Source organism: Corvus kubaryi, unplaced genomic scaffold (assembly GCF_017639235.1).
Source record: "Corvus kubaryi isolate FWS band 111438036 unplaced genomic scaffold, C.kubaryi_AGA036_p1.0 split3-37344, whole genome shotgun sequence".
NCBI lineage: Eukaryota > Metazoa > Chordata > Aves > Passeriformes > Corvidae > Corvus > Corvus kubaryi.
Window position 1 is genome coordinate 618,394 of NW_024582088.1, and position 18,776 is coordinate 637,169.

The 18,776-nt window shown below is 54.6% G+C and overlaps 1 protein-coding gene across 1 annotated transcript in view; it reads left to right on the forward strand.

Annotated features, from left to right (window-relative positions):
- The window catches only part of EPHB2 (EPH receptor B2), a 128,649-nt gene that overhangs the window by 90,663 nt on the left and 19,210 nt on the right, over positions 1-18,776 (forward strand). The window contains 1 exon segment of the mRNA XM_042015833.1: positions 12,727-12,851. Within this exon segment, the coding sequence (XP_041871767.1) occupies positions 12,727-12,851 (125 nt within the window).

Below are 18,776 nucleotides of genomic sequence, written 5' to 3' on the forward strand. Positions count from 1 at the left end.
TGTGGTGGGCAGTTGGGGGTTTGTTGGCAGAGCAGGGGATGGGCTGCACTGCTGGAGCTTCCCGAGCAGATGCCCTTCCCTGCCCGCCACCATCTCTGTGGGCTCCTCCTCCTGCTGACTCCCAGGCTTCCCCGTTGCATAAATTACACCATGAGTTTGAGGATCATTTTTCCCACACCTGCCTGGGGCTTCAGAAACCTGTTCCTGTGCATCTGGAGCTGACTTTGGTCAGAAAACAACAGTCTGTCCATGATGGATGGGGTGGAAAGTCCCTTCTGCTGAAGCAGGGGCTCTCCCAGTGTGCCACCATCCCTGCTCTGTGCTGTGCTGGGAGCTGATGGGGAGGCTCCAGGACTCACCTTTTCCTCCTGTGTTGGTTTATCTCTCCTGCTGCCCTTGGCAAACACAGCCCTGGAGCAGTGCCCTGGGGCAGGTGGGGAGGCTGGAGGTTGTAGCAGAGGGGTTACTGCAGCCTCCTGGCCGGGTGTCCCTCGTCCTTCTTGGGGTCCCTGGGGGTTAGTGGGGTCCCTGTGGGAAGGGATGAGTCTCTGTGTGACCCTGTGCAGGCAGGAGGATGCTCACTGTGCCTGGGCCTCCTCAGCCTGGTCCGTGGCCATCCCTGCCCTGGCAGGGATGCAGGAGGCAGCTGCATCGCTGGGGCTGGGCAGGAAATGCTCTTCCAAAGGCAAAAAAAGGGTATTTCCAAAATCTTCCCCTACACACAGGGAACTGGTGGAGTTTGCCGTGCAAGAGAGCAAGGGAAAAAGTTCAGTCACAAATTAGCAAGACTCAGTGATGCTCCAAGGGCTGGAGCCCCTCCACAGCCAGGCTGGGAGAGTGGGGGAGGTTCAGCCTGGAGAAGAGAAGGTTCCAGGGAGAGCTCAGAGCCCCTTCCAGGGCCTAAAGGGGCTCCAGGAGAGCTGCAGAGGGACTGGGGACAAGGCATGGAGGGACAGGACCCAGAGAATGGCTTCAAATGGACAGAGGGCAGGGTTAGGTTGGATATTGGGAAGAAATTGTTTCCTGTGAGGGTGGGGAGGCCCTGGATCCCTGGCAGTGCCGAAGGCCAGGCTGGACAGGGCTTGGAGCAGCCTGGGACAGTGGGAGGTGTCCCTGCCATGGCAGGGAGTGGAAAAGTCCCTTCCAACCAAACCATCCTGGGATTCTATGGATGCTCTGCAGCAGACATCACTCTTTCAAGGACTATGGCTCTAAGCTTTCTGTGTTAGAAATTTTGAAGTCAGGTTGTTCCTAAGGACAGTTATCGTTGCAGTTAATTGGCACCTTTTGGGAAAGTATCATTTTATGGAAAATCTGGGGGGCAGGTTGGAGGTGTGGGGGTCTGGCTCCCACTGTGTTCCTGCTTCCCAACAGCCTTTGCTGGGGACATCCCGTGATCCAGAGCAGATGAGTTTTCCACGTGCAGAGGGGGCCAGGAGGTGGGGACACCCTTGGCATCGTGTGACCCCAAAGCTGCTCTGGCAGCGGCGTGGGGGGTGCCAGGATCCTCTGGAGCAGCTCCTCTGTGTGGGAACAAAGCCCTGCAGGCTGGGTGGCACATGCAAATGGGGACTGCAAACCCCACTGAACAAAGAGCTCAAACACAGCCAAACCCTCCGCTGCCCGGCCAAGTCGCTGGGCTTGTGGCATTAGCAGCTGCTTTAAAGGCTGTAATCTACACCAAAGCCTGCCTTGATTCAAGTGGGGCCACAGCCAGGACCAGCTTTGGGCTGCTTTGCCATGTTTTTAAGATTTTCCAGCGTTTGTAGTTACAGCCTCAAGGAGCTGCAGGCTGGGCCCACTGGGAAGTTTTCCAGACACTTGACACAGCGTGGGTACCAGCCTGATGAGGCCACCTTGCCAAGAACCTCAGAACAAAAACCTCACACACTGTGAAACACCAATTTTCCAGAGCTCCAGCAAGTCCAGGAGTATCCCAGACTTGAGAATTTTTACTCCTTTAAGGGCAAATGTTGTTTATTAAAGAGCCCCAGTGCTGCCATCCCTTGCTTTCCTCAGCTTCTGCTGGAGAGAATTCATTCCAAAAGCATGTGGCTCCTGAACTTGCCATCACAGGGGCAGAACTGGGAAAGGAATTGGGGGAATAAATGTTCTAATAGTCCAAGGAAAGTCACACACACACAAGTGTTGGTGGAGGGGCTTCTGGAGGTCTTCAGCCCAACCTGCCATGCAAAGCAGGGTCACCAGGGTCCCCATGGAGGGCAAGTCAGGAGAATCCTCCCTTCTTCCCTTCCTCATCCAGGTATTCCTCACTGTGGTGCGTTCAGAGCTCATGTTGGAGGAAGGCATCTGAATTCAAATCCATTCTCCAGGAGCGCCCGTGGTGAGCCTGTGATGTTTAAATGGCAGGAGAGAGTTTTACCCAGAAAAGCAAAAAACGAGGAAGGTTTTAACCAGAGAAACCGATTTTCAGATTGATACCTGGATGTGTTTGGACTCTGAGCCGAACAGGAGCACAAAAAACGGGGGCCTTGGGGTCAGTGGTGAGACCTGGAGTGGGGACAATTGGACCATTGTACAGTGACAGTCACCTGCTGGGGACCATGTGGGACTGGGGAGCTGTGGGGCAAGGAGGGAAGGCTGGTCTGGATTAGGTGTCCTGTGGGGGAGACAGTGGTGTGAGACATCCAGGTCTCTGGGAGTGCGGGGGTCAGTTGTCCTGGCTGTCCCCTCTGCCCGTGCTGGAGAAACAGAGGTCACCCCCACCCCTGTGCCTACTGCACCTGCCTGAAGCCTTGCACAGGAGCTCTGTGTGCTCCTGCCACTTCAAACACAGCTTTCCAGACTGCTGGAGCCTGGATCCCAGCCTAGAGGTCTCCAAGCCCTGTGGATTGAAGGTCAGGACAGCCCTTGCTCCGTGACTGATCACAGCACCGTCCTGGCTGCTGCACAATGTCACCTCCAGCCTCACTGCAGGGTGTGGGAACCCTGTCTTGGGGGATGCCCTGCTCTGGACCCACAGGGAATCCTGCTCCCCACCTGCTGGAGCTGCCTGGGTTACCCAGGCAGACTGGGTCCCTGGGTGAAGGCAGTGAGAGGGAAGCTTGCCCCCTTCCCCCAAGGTTTTCCCAGTCTCCCCCTTCGCCGCAGTGGCAGGACAGTCACAGGCATCCCCTGCCAGATGCTCTGGCAGAACTTTCTGCTCTGACAGAACCTTCTCCCCACATCGCCCCATTCCCTGCCCTGTCCCGTGGCCTCTGGACTGGCTGGTGCCTCGCAGCATCATGGTGCATTTCCCTGCCACTCTGTCTTCAGCCGCGGGTCAGGCAGTTAATCCTGACCCCGATCACAGCCGCTGCTGCACGGGGTAATTGAAAATGCCAGAATTCCCTGCTGACTCTCCTATAATAAAAGCAGTTCCCCCCGTCCGGTAACCTGACACTCCAGGGACCGAGATCTGTCAGGAGGGCTCCGAGGAGATGCTGGAAAGCTCCCAGCTGTTCACCTCGCTTTTTCCCCTGGGTGATTTCAAAGTGTAGCCGGGGAGAGGCCACGGGCCGGGCTGGCTTTGCTCTCTCTGCACTGTGAGTGTTTTCCAGAGCAAATGTTGACTCTGTCTGACATGACACGGGTTAGTGGTATTAAAGTGATCAGAGATAGGGGGTTTGCTGCCTGTAACCTGACTCTCCCAGCTAAGCCAGCAGAGGAACGGGGCGCTTTGATTTTGCCGGGATCTCGACAGCGCTGCCCCACTGGCAAGGAGTAGGGCTGAGCCTTCGGACTGGCAGGTGAAGTGGGGCTGGCTGCAGAGTGGGGGGCACATTGCATGGCAGCCTTTCAAATGGCTCTAAAGATGATGAAAGAGAAGTTGTGGAAAGATCCTGGTGTCCCCCCTGCAGGCTGGAGCCATGCAGTCCCACCAGACACTCCCAGAAGATGCTGCCAGCAGAGTCCAAGCCCTGGGCTGCTCCCTGCAGTGCTGCCCTGGCTGATGGCAGTGTCTTTTCCAATTTTTTTCCTTTTACAGCAGCAGTCCAGCTTCCCAGCCTGCACAGTGTGACCTCCCACAGGTCACAGCAGCACCGAGGCTACAAAGGGGCCCTGGAGTGCCGTGGACATTGTCCAGTGTGTAGCTGGATGTGGGCTTGGTTCACTGGGAGCCAGACCTCCTAAAAACCACTGGCAGTGGTGGTGGCCCAAGAGTCAGGACCTGACACAGAAAATTGGCCTCTGCTATCACAGTCTGTTAGACAAGGATGCCCTGATGGGTCCCTCGGGATGGGATGAACCAGGATATACTGAATCATAAAATCACAGAATCCCAGACTGGGCTGGGTTGAAAGGGGCCTTAAAGATCATCTTACTCCACTCCCTCCCATGGGCAGGGACACCTTCCACTATCCCAGCTTGCTCTAAGCCCCATCCAACCTGGCCATGGACTCTTCCAGGGATGGGACAGGTAGAAGTGGGATAAGAGGGAGGTGACCTCAGGATGTTGAAAAAGCAGGGCTGGGAGAAAGGAACAGCTCCCAGATGGAAGCTCTTGTTGAATAAAAGAGGACTATGTCCTAAGAGATGTCCTGGGGCTCCTGGAACTGCTCAGAGTTGTGATATTGTGGGGATGGGCCGGAGAGAGAAACACATGAGCTGCCTAAGAACCCTCAAATCAACTCAGAGACATAAAAGCAAGGAGAAAAATGGGCCTATTTCTTTCTCATTGCCCCAAAACAATTCTTCATTGTGTCATGCCCCCCTGCTGCTTTTTGTCAGCTTTCTCCTAATGAATTTCCCTGGGCTTTAGAGAGAGTTCTACCAATTACATGAATTTTGGATGCATCAAGGATCTCTCACCCCGCTCCCAGCAGGACTGGGATGATAGGAAATGCACGAACAGCCTCATCCCCCTGTTCAGCAGGGAGGTGCAAGGAGTGAGGAGCCAGCAATCATCTCCTCCCTTCCCTGAGCCGGGGGGCACAGCCTAAAAAACCCAGTGGAAGTGCCCAGTGGAGAGCGAAGAGCAGCTCTGCAGGGCCAGGCTGAGGCAGGGCAGTGTCACCTTGGACACACTCAGAGGAATATCAGACCTCAGCGAGGAGGTGGCTGCTGTCTCTGCAGCTGAGAGATGGATCCTGGCTACTGAACTCAGTTTAGAGGTTTACGTTTGGAAAAGAGATTAACAAAAAATTGGGAAAGGTAGAGGAGAGAGTCATCAGGCTGATAAATGTGTGAAGTGCTCAGGAAACTACTTGGATAACAGAAAGGAATCACAGAATAATTGGCTGGTTTAGGTTGGAAGGGACCTTAAAGATCCTCCAGTTCCAACCCTCCATGGACAAAATTTAAATATTTTCATTATCTTTCAGTTCTTCCATGAGGACAAAATTCTTTTTCTAGACTGCTCCTTCATTTAGTTACAAAACCCAGAAAAGTTCCTGCAGTTGGAAACTGAAGTCCATAAATTTTAACCTGAAAATAAAAGGTGCATTTTCAAAGAGAGCTTGAGGGAAACCTCCCCAGAGGCATAGTGGGCTCAGCATCATCTGAAATCCTCAAAGGAAGCAGGGGTGTGTCTATGTGTAACATACTCAGGGGGTCAACCACAAGTGTTTCAGCTGTTTTTAGCTCTGCCTGGGTCTGTGCAGATGTTCAGGCCTGGGTGTTACGGAGCTTTTCCCAATTCTCTGCTAGACTGCTGTGCTCTTGCGCTGTCTCATCGCGCTGCCCTGGGTTTGCTGTGACCTTCTGCAAGTTTTCCCTGTGATTAAAATGTCATTGTTTCTCCTGGAAAACTCACATTTTGTTCCTTTTTGTTTTCTTCCATTTCCTTCTTTCCTTTAATCCTTTTCATCATTTCCAGCAAGTCCCAAAGAAGCAACTATTTGTATGAAAGTTGAATTCTGGCTATGCCAAGCCTGAGGCTTCGCGGTGTGGCCAACACCCGCTTTGTCCGTACAGGAGATCAGGCAAATCCTTACTTACAGAACCCAAAGCCGCTTGTGGAGGATCAGTGCTGGTTAAGCTGCCTGTGTATGATGGATCTGTGCCACTTGGGGTTTGGTACAGGCTGCTGAAGTAGCCTCCAGGTGCTACTCTGGAGCCATGGAGCTCCCTGTTTCTGTGCCCAGGGAGGTCTTATCCTCATGTCACAGCATCCTCAGGGAGCAGCTCTGTCACAGGGAAACCTGGACATGCTTTCAGTCAAAGATGTGAAGCTGTAAAGAGAGATGTGCCTGGTTGGGATCTTTAGCAAAAGCTCTTTAAACAAAAAAAGGAAGCTCTTTCATAAAAGTGGCTTCAGCCTCATAATCGGAGCCCAGACCGTCACTTGTGATCTCTTGTCCTTTTTTTTTCCTTCAGAAGACATGCTTTAAAATGCTGAATGTGCCTCAGCTACAGTGCCTGGGAGGCAGGACATGGTGGGGCTTGTTTACAGGGACGTGGCAGAGAAGGACTGTGCTTTGTGACCAGAAATTGGGATTTTCTATCTGGAGCTAATCAGAAAGACTAAAGGGTGCTGATACAGAGGGGCTGCTGAGGGAAGCCCCATCCTTTGGCGGTTTAAAGATTCGTCTAACACAGCTTCCCTTCCCTGGTGTGGTGTTGGACCAGAGGCTCTGGGGGTCCCGTCCCAGCAGCGTTCCCAGGATTTGGTGCTCTAGGGAACTGAAGGGGGCAGTGGGAGAGGAGGGCTCAGTCCTGTCAGCCTTCACAGCTCTTCTCTGTGCTCCGTGTGGAGGCACCTGGGCCTCTTGGGTCATCCCTTTCCTCAGCACAGTCCGTGGAATGGAATGGAATAGAACACAGAATATTGCAGTTGGAAAGACCTGCAGGGATCATCTAGTCCAGCTGCTTCACCTAGACATGGATAATGAACCTGGGAGAGGCCAGAGCAGCACAGCCTGGGCTGTGTCTGTCCTGCTGCTACTGACTCCACACCACAGCTCTGGGACCAAGCCCAGCCACAAGAGGACAGGATGCATTTCTGTGACTGTTACCCTTTTATTAGATTAGAGCATCAGGATGTATCAGGCCCACCCTGACACAGGCCAGACCCACCTCGTGGTACAAGAAGCACTGGCCTCTGTGAGGCTGAAGCAGCTACACTGATTTCCAGATACTCCTGAACAGCCTGGTGGCTTTGGTGCTTCCTTTGCCAAACCCCACTGGGACTGCATGTGTCCTCCCCAGTCAGTGTTTGAGCCTTCCTGGGAGACACTCAGTCAAGAAGGACGTAAAATCACACTTTTTCCATAAGGATGCCTTCATGGAAAATATGCTGTGTAGTGGGATCTGAGACCTGCCTGGCTATGTCCACCTTGTGACATTGAGCCAGCATGGTTTGAGAGGACACTGTCTTGAGATGTCTTCAAATCCCAGACTCGTTTGGGTTGGAAGGCACCTTAAAGCTCAGCTCATTCTACCCCCTGCCATGGGCAGGGACACCTAACACCATCCCAGGCTGCTCCAAGCCCCATCCAGCCTGGCCTTGGACACTGCCAGGGATCCAGGGGCAGCCACAGATGCTCTGGGCACCCTGTGCCAGGGCCTCCCCAACCTCACAGGGGAGAATTTCTTCCCAATATCCAACCTAACCCTGCCCTCTGGCACTGGGAAGCCATTCCCTGTGTCCTGTCCCTCCATGCCTTGTCCCCAGTCCTTCTCCAGCTCTCCTGGAGCCCCTTCAGGCCCTGCAAGGGGCTCTGAGCTCTCCCTGGAGCCTTCTCTTGTGCAGGTGAGCACCCCCAGCTCTCCCAGCCTGGCTCCAGAGCAGAGGGGCTCCAGCCCTTGGAGCAGCTCCGTGGCCTCCTCTGGACTTGTTCCAACACCTCCACATCCTTCCCGTGCTGGGACCCCAGGGCTGGGGGCAGCTCTGCAGGGGCATCTCACCAGAGCTGAGCAGAGGGGCAGAATCCCCTCCCTGGACCTGCTGCCCACACGGGGGGATCAGCCCAGGACACAGATGATTTTCTGCCATTCCAGCCTTGGTAAAGCTCAGCGGTGATCCCTTCAGGGAGGTGATGGCCGTGCAGCTCTGCTGGCAACATCTGAGGATGGGGGACCTCCTGAATCCCATCCTTCCCAAGTGTTTCCAGTTCCTGAGCTCAGGCAGTGCCCTGTGTGTGCTGCAGCTGTCAGCACCCCCACTCTGACCCTGCCGAGCTGCCCCGAGCCACAGAAGTCTGCTCAGCTCCCTGGATTAAGATAAACTGCCAAGACGCCAAGCCCAGCCTGGGCAGGGGTCTGGCTGTGATCGGTGTTGTGTGGCTGTGCAGGGCCTCGGGGTGGTGACCACGGAAGTGTCACTCGCATCCCTCCCGTGCCTCTGCCCCAGAGGGGTCACCGTGTGGGACACGCTGGCTTTGTACATTAGTGGATTTTCATTAAGCTTGTTTTACACTCCAGTGGTGGTTTTGGTGTGGTTTATTTCTCCAGCAATTCGGAGAAGCCACAGGGCTCCACTCTGAGGAATCTGAGGAATCTGAGGCCATCCCTGATCAAGAGGATGCAGAAAGTGCCTTTCAAGGACTGCAATGACTGGGTTTGCCTCAGTGCCCAGTGCTGATAATGCCAGGGGTGTGGGTTTGATCCCCATATGGACCATTCACTTCAGAGATGGACTCAATGATCTTTGTGGATCCTTTCCAACTCAGAATATTCTGTGAAATCTGTGAATTCCAATGACATTGAGGCCTAAGGGATTCAGTCAGGAGCAGTGTTTTTATTGGCTGTGGAATGAAGGTCTGTTTGTTTTTTGTGCTGGTGGGACACACCTACTCCTGGAGACCCCATCAGGATAAATCCACCTCTGTTCACACCTTCATGGTGACATCTTACGGTGATCACGGCTCTGAGAGAGGAGACTCTCCGTATCTGATCTCCTCTGTGTGTCACAGGGCACAGTCAGCTGCCTGGGCCTCATGTCAGGATCCAGCTGAAGCTTTTCCTCCTGACTGGACCTGGGAGAGTCACTCTGAGGTCTGGCTGGCTCCTCTGAACTGGTTTCAAACTCAGACATCCAGTGCCAGCCCATCCCTGATTCACAGGACTGGGAGCCTCTCTGCACCCCAGGCCCGCACCTGGGGTGAAGGGTGTGACAAGGACCATGTTCTTTGGCATTAGCAAAAAATCCAGGAGGGGGATTGTTTCCATCTGCTCGGCACTCTTAGGCCACACCTGGCATCCTGAGCCCTCCCTGGGGCTCCCAGTATCACAGTCATGGACAAACCGGAGCAGGTCCAGCAGGACAGTGAGGTTGGGCTGGGGCTGGGGCATGAGAGGTGAGGGCAGCTGAGCTGGGTCTGACCAGTCTGGAGAGGAGGAGGCTGAGGGGCATCGAGGGAGAAAATGGTGGAAACGTCCACAAGACACAACCAGCAAAATTCCAGTGGAATGTGAGGGAAAGTTTCTTCCCCACAAGAGCAAGGCAGCTGGGGGCTGCTGCTCAGAGAGCCCGTAGGATCTCCATCCACGGGGATCAGATTCATTAGGTCTCATCTGGACACAGTCCTGAGCAAAATGATCTGATTTTGAAATTACTCTGCCAGCCTGTGGGACCAGAAACATCCAGAGGTCACTTCTGACCTAGGCCTTGCTGTGATTTTGTTCCTGTGCAGTCCCCTGGTGTTTGTGATAAGAGGAGCAGTGACTGAGGCCATGCCGTGGGGAGGTTCCTGCTCTTCCAGAGCCACCCCTTGCCCCAGGTGTAGGAAAAGTGCTGAGGTTGCTGTAGTCATTCATCTCACCTGCAGCACATTTGCCTCATTAAGCTCGTTAGATGAGCCCCACCTCATCCATGTGGGTCTTTTGCTGAGCCAGACAAGGGCAGGTTCACCAGGTACCAGCAGCAATGAGTCACCCACGTCTTGCTGTAGCTGTTGTCTTGTACAGCTCCCACAGGAGCTGCCTTGGAGAAGTCCTGTACTCCCAGGCTGGGGTCAGTGCATGGGACTGGAAGAACAACATCCTAGAGACCTCACTCCTACCAGGAGGAACCTGAAGCTGAGGAGCTTCTCCAGCTGCCAGGCCACTGAACCTGTGCCTAAATCAGGGGATGTTGCCACATCCCGGAGTCGTGGTGGGGCAGCTCTGGCTGTACGTGGCCCCTGCCCTGGAACAGCCCAGTGTGTGAGTGTGGGATCAGTTCCCAGAGCAGGTGGCAGAGACATCACGGGCTCTGTGCTCTGCTCAGTCCAGTGCCATCCCTGCCTCAGGGCATCCACAGCACGGTCACATCTTCCTCCTCAGGCTTGTCTCCAGAGACAGAGATGTTTGTCTTGAAAATCGCAGATGTCCTACGGAATCTGTGTCGACAAGGAAGCAGCGAGCTCTGGCAAGAGCTGACAGGCTCCAGAAGTGTTACCTGTGTTTTGTCTTCACGCCAGCGTGAGAAACTATTCCCAGGAGTTTGGAAATATGTGGCCTGAAGCAGTGGGACTGGGATGTCAAGGCAGGAGGGGAGCGGTGCCACGGAGCAAGAGGAGGGCTGAGGTGACACTGAGGGTTTCAGGCTGTCGGGTAATGGGGCTTGGCTTAAGCAGAAGTGGATGGAAGGACTGGCCTCAGGATCTGTTAGAATCATGGAATGGCTGGGGTTGGAAAGGCCCTTAAAGATCTGGGCACGGACACCTTCCACCAGACCAGGCTGCTCCAAACCCTGTCCAGCCTGGCCTGGGACACTGCCAGGGATGGAAGCTCTCTGCTGTCCTTCTAGTTTTGTTCTCCTGGACAAAACTACAACACTGCTGAGGCTAATCCACATCACACCTTCCTTCAGGAGTGGAGAAACCCAGGCAGGTGAAGGGAAATGGTGCAGCAGTGTGGTGGCAGATCTTGCACTACCCAAACCCAGCCCCTTGGCACCCAGACATTGAACATCCTGGGAGCTGCAGTGCTCTGAGTCAGAAAAGCAGCCGTGAAGAGGCAGATGGTGGATCAGAAAAATGGCTTTTGTTGGTGTGTTGGAGAGGAGTTGCTCAGTGGTAATTCATTGTGATGTGCAGGAACATGCTGGGGCCATGCTTGTCCAAGCACTATGGTCCTGCCACTGCCATCCCAGCTGGCACAGCTCCTGTCACTGCCCCTGATGCCAAGGCGAGCCAGCCTGGAGCTGGGTGAGAGGTGCCTTCCTTTGGGTGCTGCTCCTCCAGGCTGTTTCCCAGAGCTGTCAGAGGAGTTGTTCTTCCATGAAATATTGCAAGGGTTGGACTTGGGAAAAGCCCATCTGAGTGCAAATGTCTCTGCATCCATTTGGCCTGGCATGCAAGTGATGGGGGAGCTTTCATGCTACCACTCTCCAGTCCTCTCCCACCCCTGAGGCTTCTGCTGTGCCCTGAAGCTGCTGCAGTGGTGAGCCTGTGCTGGCAGACGTGCCAGGGCTAACGCTCGGCTGCAGCTCGCGCTCTCCAGGGCTGGGCTGGGCTGGGGGAGGCCTGGGATGGCCCCGCACTGACGTGGATGTGCTGGCAGTGCCAGCAGCAGGCTGGGCACGGGGAAGGCACGGACACGCGCTCGTCTCACCAGTCTGGGATGTGGAGAGAGGAGGCAGTGCTGGCACCCGTGGGCGTCAGCCCTGCAGCAAGGGTGGGTGGGTGTTGGCTGCTCTGCTGTCAGCACCTAGAATCAGAGAATATCCCAGCTTGGAAGGGACCCACAGGATCATCCAGCCCAGCTCCTGACCCTGCACAGACACCCCAACAACCCCACCCTGGGCATCCCTGGCAGCGCTGTCCAAACGCTCCTGGAGCTCTGGCAGCCTCGGGGCCGTGCCCATTCCCTGGGGAGCCTGGGCAGTGCCCAGCACCCTCTGGGGGAAGAACCTTTCCTTGATATCCAACCTAAACCCCCCTGACACAGCTCCAGCCGTTCCCTGGATCCTGTCCTGGTCACAGAGCAGAGATGAGAGCTGCCCCTCCGGAGGAAGCCGCAGGCTCCCATGCGCTTCCTCATGCCGCAGGACTGAAGGCAGCTCCGCTGCCCCGCTCCCCAGCACGGCGGGACAGAGGCGGCCGCGCTTTCCCAGGGCGGTGGCACTCCCTGCCCCGCTCCCTGCCCCGCTCCCTGCCCCACGGCCTTGTCAGCACAGGTCCCTGGGCGGCTTTCCCACGGCGTGGCACGGCCAGGCCCGCGCGGTGCCCACCTGGCCGAGTGTCCGGCCGCGGCCGTGGCAGCTGCCCGGGCTGTCTGCGGGCCTGGCAGGGCCCTTTGTGCTCGGTGGGACCCGTGCTGTGTGCGGGGGCCGGCGGGCGGGTGGCTCTCCATTGTCAGCGTGTCAGGTCAGCTTTGCGTTGCCTGCTCAGGCTGCTGGATGCACCTCCCGTGATTGGCATGTGCAACTTGCAGCCCCAGCCTGCCCGAGCCTTGGGAAGCTGCTCTGTGCGAACGGAAAAGCACAAACCCCTCCGATTTCCGCTCGGCAGGCAGGGAGGGGTGCATGGTACAGGGCTGGTGGGCCTTTTTCCACTGGAACAATGCTGTGATTGCTCCAATCTTGGGCTGCTTTTGCCTTGGAATTGCCCATTTTCCTGCTTGAGACACTGTCCTATGTGTTTTCTAACTACCAATTCAGTAGAACCATTTTTTTTCCTCCCCTAACTGCTTTCTACAAACAGCAAAATCCAGGATCTCCTGACCCCTGGACAGCCCTCTCAGTGCAGGAAATGAATTCTGAAGCCTCAAACAGCAATAACCCACCTGCCCACCTCCTGCCAGGGTGAGGGCCCTACCTTTGCAGGTGTCTGACTGTCCCCCTCTTTCTCTCTCTTCCAGCCCCTTCTGCTGTGTCCATCATGCACCAGGTGAGCCGCACTGTGGACAGCATCACCCTGTCCTGGTCCCAGCCCGACCAGCCCAACGGAGTCATCCTGGACTATGAGCTGCAGTATTACGAGAAGGTACTGAGGGACCTTGACAGGGGTCACCCCCAGGTTTTGGGGAGAGGAGGGGGTGCAGAGCTTCACTTAAGGGCACACAGTGGTTGGTTGGTCAGTAGGAGACTTCTCTTGCTGCATTTGGTCACATGGATGACAGTGGCTGTCAGCCCTTCGGGGTCCAGTGATGGTTCCAGTGGCCCAAGTACAGAAAATCCACTGGTCATTCAGGAGCTTCTCCTGCCACCTCCACAGCACTGGTGGCAAGTGGACCCATTGCAGGGAGAGCCAGATAGCCAAGGACCAGGGTCTAATTTTTCCTTTTCATGTATTGGGGCATCAGTAGGAAATGGGAAAGACAGGGAACATCCAGTCCCAGGCTGGAGCACACGCAGTGGGTGTCCAGTCTTGGAAATTTATGAAGTGCTGTCCCTGGGTGCATTTACACCAAAGGTGAGTTTGGCATCTCTTTAGCATCCTGATGTACAGGGAGAAGGTGTCCCATGCTCCCGTGGAGGGCCCACACTGCGCCATGGAGTCAGTGTGATGGGGTCCCACAGCTCTGGCTTTCATCCCTGAGGAACCTGCTCCTTCCATAACCTCCCTGTCCAGGCAAGCAGCTGGATTTCAGTCTGGACTGTGCCAGGGTGTCCATCCCACCAGTGGCTGCTCAGAGACCTGAGGACCACGTGAATGTTGGTCCCAGGACCTGCCAGGCCCTGCCCGGCTGAACTTCATCCGTGCAGCCCAGGGGAGATGGGGAGCAGGAGACTTCTCCTTCCAGGAATCTGCCCCCTTGCACAAGAGCTTATAAACTATACATTATAAACTGCAAACTAACTAATTAAAAAGCTTTATGATTAAATGGAACTGAAAATATTTTTCCCAGCAGTTGCCGGAAGAAATGATTAATCCCCCCCCACTGCCTGCCTGTGACCTATTTTCTCATCACCAAGAGCCAGAGGGAGAATGGGGAGGAGGGGGGGCTCCTTTGTAAGCTGTTAAATAGGTCCTGACCTATATTGCATAAATCACAGCCATTTATTTTGACCCTTGGAAATGATCCCAGAATACGTGGCAAGATGGATGAGTAGATAACAAGACAGACCTGGGAAGCCAGAGGGGTCCTTTCCCTGGGGACCCTCGATGTAGAGGCAGAACATCTCAGGGAGTTCATTCTCCTCCTCTTACTTTATCTTAGTCTCTCACCCTCTTTCTTTCTTCCCTCTCCTCTGTTTTCTGGGGGAGGCTGTAAATAAAGGGAAGTTTTGTCTGAAAAATGGTGCTGCTGTTGGTGGCCAGTCTTTGCAGGCAGCCACATCTGCCTGTCCCGTTGTCAGAGTTAGGGCACAGCACGCCCCTGATGGTGGGGACAAGTGGCCCCACTCTCAGGCAGTGCTGTTCATGGAGCACTGAGCCTGGCACAGAGGGCAGAGCTCGGCTGAGGTGCTCCCTGTCCTGGTATTTCGGAGAACCATGGAATCATCCCAGAATGGTTTGGGTTGGAAGGCACCTTAAAGCTCATCCAGTCCCACCCCTGCCATGGCAGGGACACCTTCCACTGTGCCAGGCTGCTCCAATCCCTGTTCAGCCTGGCCTTGAACACTGCCAGGGATCCAGGGGCAGCCACAGCTGCTCTGGGCACCCTGTGCCAGGGCCTGCCCACCCTCACAGGGAACAATTCCTTCCCGATATCCCATCCAGCCGTGCCCTCTGGCAGTGGGAAGCCATTCCCTGTGTCCTGTCCCTCCATGCCTTGTCCCCAGTCCTTCTCCAGCTCTCCTGGAGCCCCTTTAGGCCCTGCAAGGGGCTCTGAGCTCTCCCTGGAGCCTTCTCTTGTGCAGGTGAGCACCCCCAGCTCTCCCAGCCTGGCTCCAGAGCAGAGGGGCTCCCGCCCTTGGAGCAGCTCCGTGGCCTCCTCTGGACTCTCTCCAGCAGCTCCACGTCCTTCCTGTGCTGGGACCCCAGGGCTGGGGGCAGCTCTGCAGGGGCATCTCACCAGAGCTGAGCAGAGGGGCAGAGTCATTTGAACCGCCTGGAACCTTTTTCTTTGCTGGTTCTTGGTTTGGAGAAGGCCCAGCTCTCTCTCTCCCAACCCCAATGTTTGTATGTGCGCAGGACACTGGATCCTGCTCTGGCTGCTGGGCACAGCTGAGTCCCAGGCTAGTCCAGCCACTGCGATGCTGAGTTTTGCAATGAAAAGCCATTTACTGGGTCCCTGGGAGCAATCCCAAAATGCAGGGCTTTGGCTATGCCTGCTCTTCCCCTGCTTCCCATCAATCCAGCAGTTGGATGTGGTGTGTGACACGTGCCAGGTGCGTTCTCACTCCACTGCCAGTCTGTGCAGAGGTGATTTCCTTCCAAATATTTCATTACAAACTGTCCCATGTGCTTCTGAATGCTCAGCAAAGATCTCTGGAGCTGCTTACATTGTTTCTGGTGGACTTTTTTTTTTCCCCAGTAGAGAATTATATTTTATTTTCATGAAAACAGCTCAAATGAAGAACAGCAGCATACACATTGTGTATAAGAAGCACCTTGGCTCTTCATTTTGAATACATTCTCTTCTATATAAAGACATAAATTAAATGAAAAAAAAAAGAAGAATTTATTTCAGCGTTGACAGAAAAGAGCTGTTCACAATACCTGAAACAAAGGTGTATTTTTGTTTCCCTTTCCCAGATTATTTATAACACTGCTATTCTTAGATGCCATTAAAAGTGCCTGTACAAGGGCAACATTATGCATTTCTTCCACATGGAGTTGGAGCAAATCCACGCAGATTGTTGCACAAACACTGCCTGACATGGCTGCTCTCTGCAGCCCTCGCCTTAACGTGCTTTTTTTTCACTTCCAAGAGGCACCTGCCAACATTTGTTTTATTAAAAAGTCTCTTGTCTTCATTTAGAAAGGGCGTAGCAGTTTTTATCCAAAGTTGCCAAACTCATCCCGGAGTGTGGGAACTGGAGACTCACTGCAGTGTCAAGCACTGCAAAGAGTAATTAGCTCTCCTCTTTATGCAAAATAATTGGGTTTGATGATGCTCAAAGTCACCCATTTGGTCATTGTTCTAAGACATCCAGCCCAGTTTGGTCACCAGTGCAAGATTTTAGGAGGCAAAGGAGCCCTTTGATGTCTCCAGCCAGTGCTGGATGGAGAAGGGGCATGGGCTGACTGGGGGATGGAGGGTGGGGGAGAGGTGACCTGTGAAGGTGGATGTGGAAGTGGAGGTGGAAGCAGAGCCTTCCTGGTGCCCAGGAGCTTCTGGCCAGAGCCCACAGCCCCAGGACAGGGTGTCCCCAGGGCTTGGACCAAGGATGATGGAGGTGCTGCTCCTGGGCTGGGTCAGGGGACATCCCTGCCCATGTCAGGGGGTTGGAACAAGATGGTCTTTAAGGTCCCTTCCAACCCAAACCATCCTGGGATTCCATGATTCTCGGATGTTTTGGACGCTGTCCTGCAGTGTTGGACACCAGAATCCCTGAGCCTGGAGCCAAAGCTGCTGCCTGTCCTGAGGTGGGGCTGCCCCTCCACCTGGTGCTGCCCCAATCCTTGGAGGGGGCTCTGTCCCGAGAAAGCTGTGAGTTCAAGGAGATGGAGAGGGAACCCTGCCAGGGAGCCCTGGGATAGCCCACCTGCACTGCCAGTCCCTGCCCTGGGCCTCGCAGGCATTGGGCACTGTCCAGGACTCAGCTGGTTTGGGAGAGGCATTCAAACACTCAGAAAATATTCAGAGAATAATGAAGGTTGGAAAAGCCCTCCAAGGTCAGTCAGTCCAACCTTCACCCAACAGCCCGATGCCCACCAAGCCACACTGCCAAGTGCAACATCTCATTTTTGAACACTTCCAGGGCTGGGGGCTCCACCACTGCCCTGGGCAGCCGGTGCCAATCCCTGACAACCCTTTTAATGAAGAAATGTTTCCTTTCATCGAGCTTGCACTTCCCTTTGCCCAACTTGAGGCCATTTCCCCTTGTCCCGCTTGTTGGGGTACCTGGCTGGGAGCACAAGTGTTCTTGAGCTGCCCCCACAAGTGGTGGATCCCTCTGAGAGCCCAGGTGCTGTGGATCCCCCAGATGCAGCCCCAGCGTGGCTGGCAGGAGCCTGCTCCCCCACGTGGGCATCCCGAAGTGCAGCTGTGTGATGGTTTGGCAGCCGGCCCTGGCGTGGCTGTGCCCTGCTGTGTTTGCCCCCAGGGCCATGGCAGATGCCACTGTGCAGGCTCACAGGAGCTCTGCCAAATTCACTCGGTTGGCATTTTTTCCTTGGCTTTTTTACTTTTAGGTCTTTTTTTTTTAAATGCGACTTTTTAGAAGCAATTTTTGTAAATCCTTTGGGTCTCTCACAGCCTCCCCATGTTTCAAGTGACTCTTTCTTTGTGGATTGGACTTTGGTTTCAGCTTCAGTTTGACCCGTGGGAAGGGGAACCAGATGAGGACTCAAAATCAAACCCTTGTGTTGTTTTGAATCAGGATTTCCAAACTCAAACCAAAATCAGCAGGGGAAAAAAGCCCCAAACACCACAAACCTCTGATTGGACTTGGGCTTTAAACCACCTGGGATGCACTGGGCCTGCTGGAGGAGCCCAGGAGGTGAAAGGGGAGAAGTGTTTGAGGTGAATGTGCGGGTTCTGGAGAGGTGATGCCAAGGAGAAGGAACAGGTTCGATAAGGGAGGGTGGGGAGGTGTAAATGCTTTTTCCTTGTGGTCTGGGATTAAAGGAGAGCACCTCACAAGCACACCTTCCTCAGCCAGGCAGACATCAATTTCCCAGGCTGTCAACCACCTTGTAGGCTTGGCCATTACATTCCATTTAAAGTCCTCCAGGAGCAGGGATGAGGTTCTCCAAAAGAGTTGGACAAATTATTTTAAAACAACTGTGTTGTTAGTGCCCTCCAAGGGCCTGGGAGGGTTCATGCGAGCCCTTGAGCTCTAAAAGTGTAAACATTTCCTGACCTGTTTCTCTCCTGGCCTGCCTGGGAAAGGTCCAAGGGAGTGCTGAGGCCTGATCAGACAAACAAGGCCATGAGTTTGCTGTGTGCTCCGCTTTCCTTGGTCTGTGTGTCTCTGAACTTGAGCTTTTCACTGTCATCAGTCTCATTACCAGAGACCCCAGTGATAACCAGGAACCTTCAGCACCAGGTCCAGATGCATAAAACAGATATTGTAGCTTTTAGAAGAGAAAAGTGTTCCTGAACACTGTTAGTAGTGGAGGTCTTCCAGGTGTTTCATGGAATCGTAGGATGGTTGGGCTGGAAGGGACCTCAAAGCCCATCTCATTCCACCCCCTGCCATGGGCAGGGATACCTTCCACTGTCCCAGCTGCTCCAAGCCCCATCCAGCCTGGCCTTGGGCACTGCCAGGGATCCAGGGGCAGCCACAGCTGCTCTGGGCACCCTGTGCCAGGGTCTGCCCACCCTCACAGGGAGCAATTCCTTCCCGATATCCCATCTAACCCTACTCTCTTTCAGTCTAAAGCCATTCCCCCTTGTCCCATTCCTCCATGCCCCTACATGTAATGCAGAGCTCCCCTGCACTCCCTGCAGAAGGATTTGCCATCAGCATTTCCACCCCTTGGATTGGGCCACACACTGGAAGAAACACATTCCTGCCAGGCCCCTCTTTTACCGCCATCCACAGCAGAGCACTGCTCAACCAACGGCTTGAGGCAAGAAATTAACTCTGTTGAAGGCCAGGTTGGATGGTGTGGGGAGGCCCTGGCAGAGGGTGCCCAGAGCAGCTCTGGCTGCCTCATCCCTGGAAGTGTCCAAGGCCAAGTTGGTCTAGTGGAAGGTGTCCCTGCCCATGGCAGGGGGTGGAACTGGGTGAGCTTTAAGGTCCCCTTCCAACTGAAACTGTTCCATGGTTCTATGACCACAAGATCCCTGACAGGAGGGTGCAGCCAGGTGGGTGTCAGTCTCTTCTTGCAGGAAAAAAGCAACAGGACGAG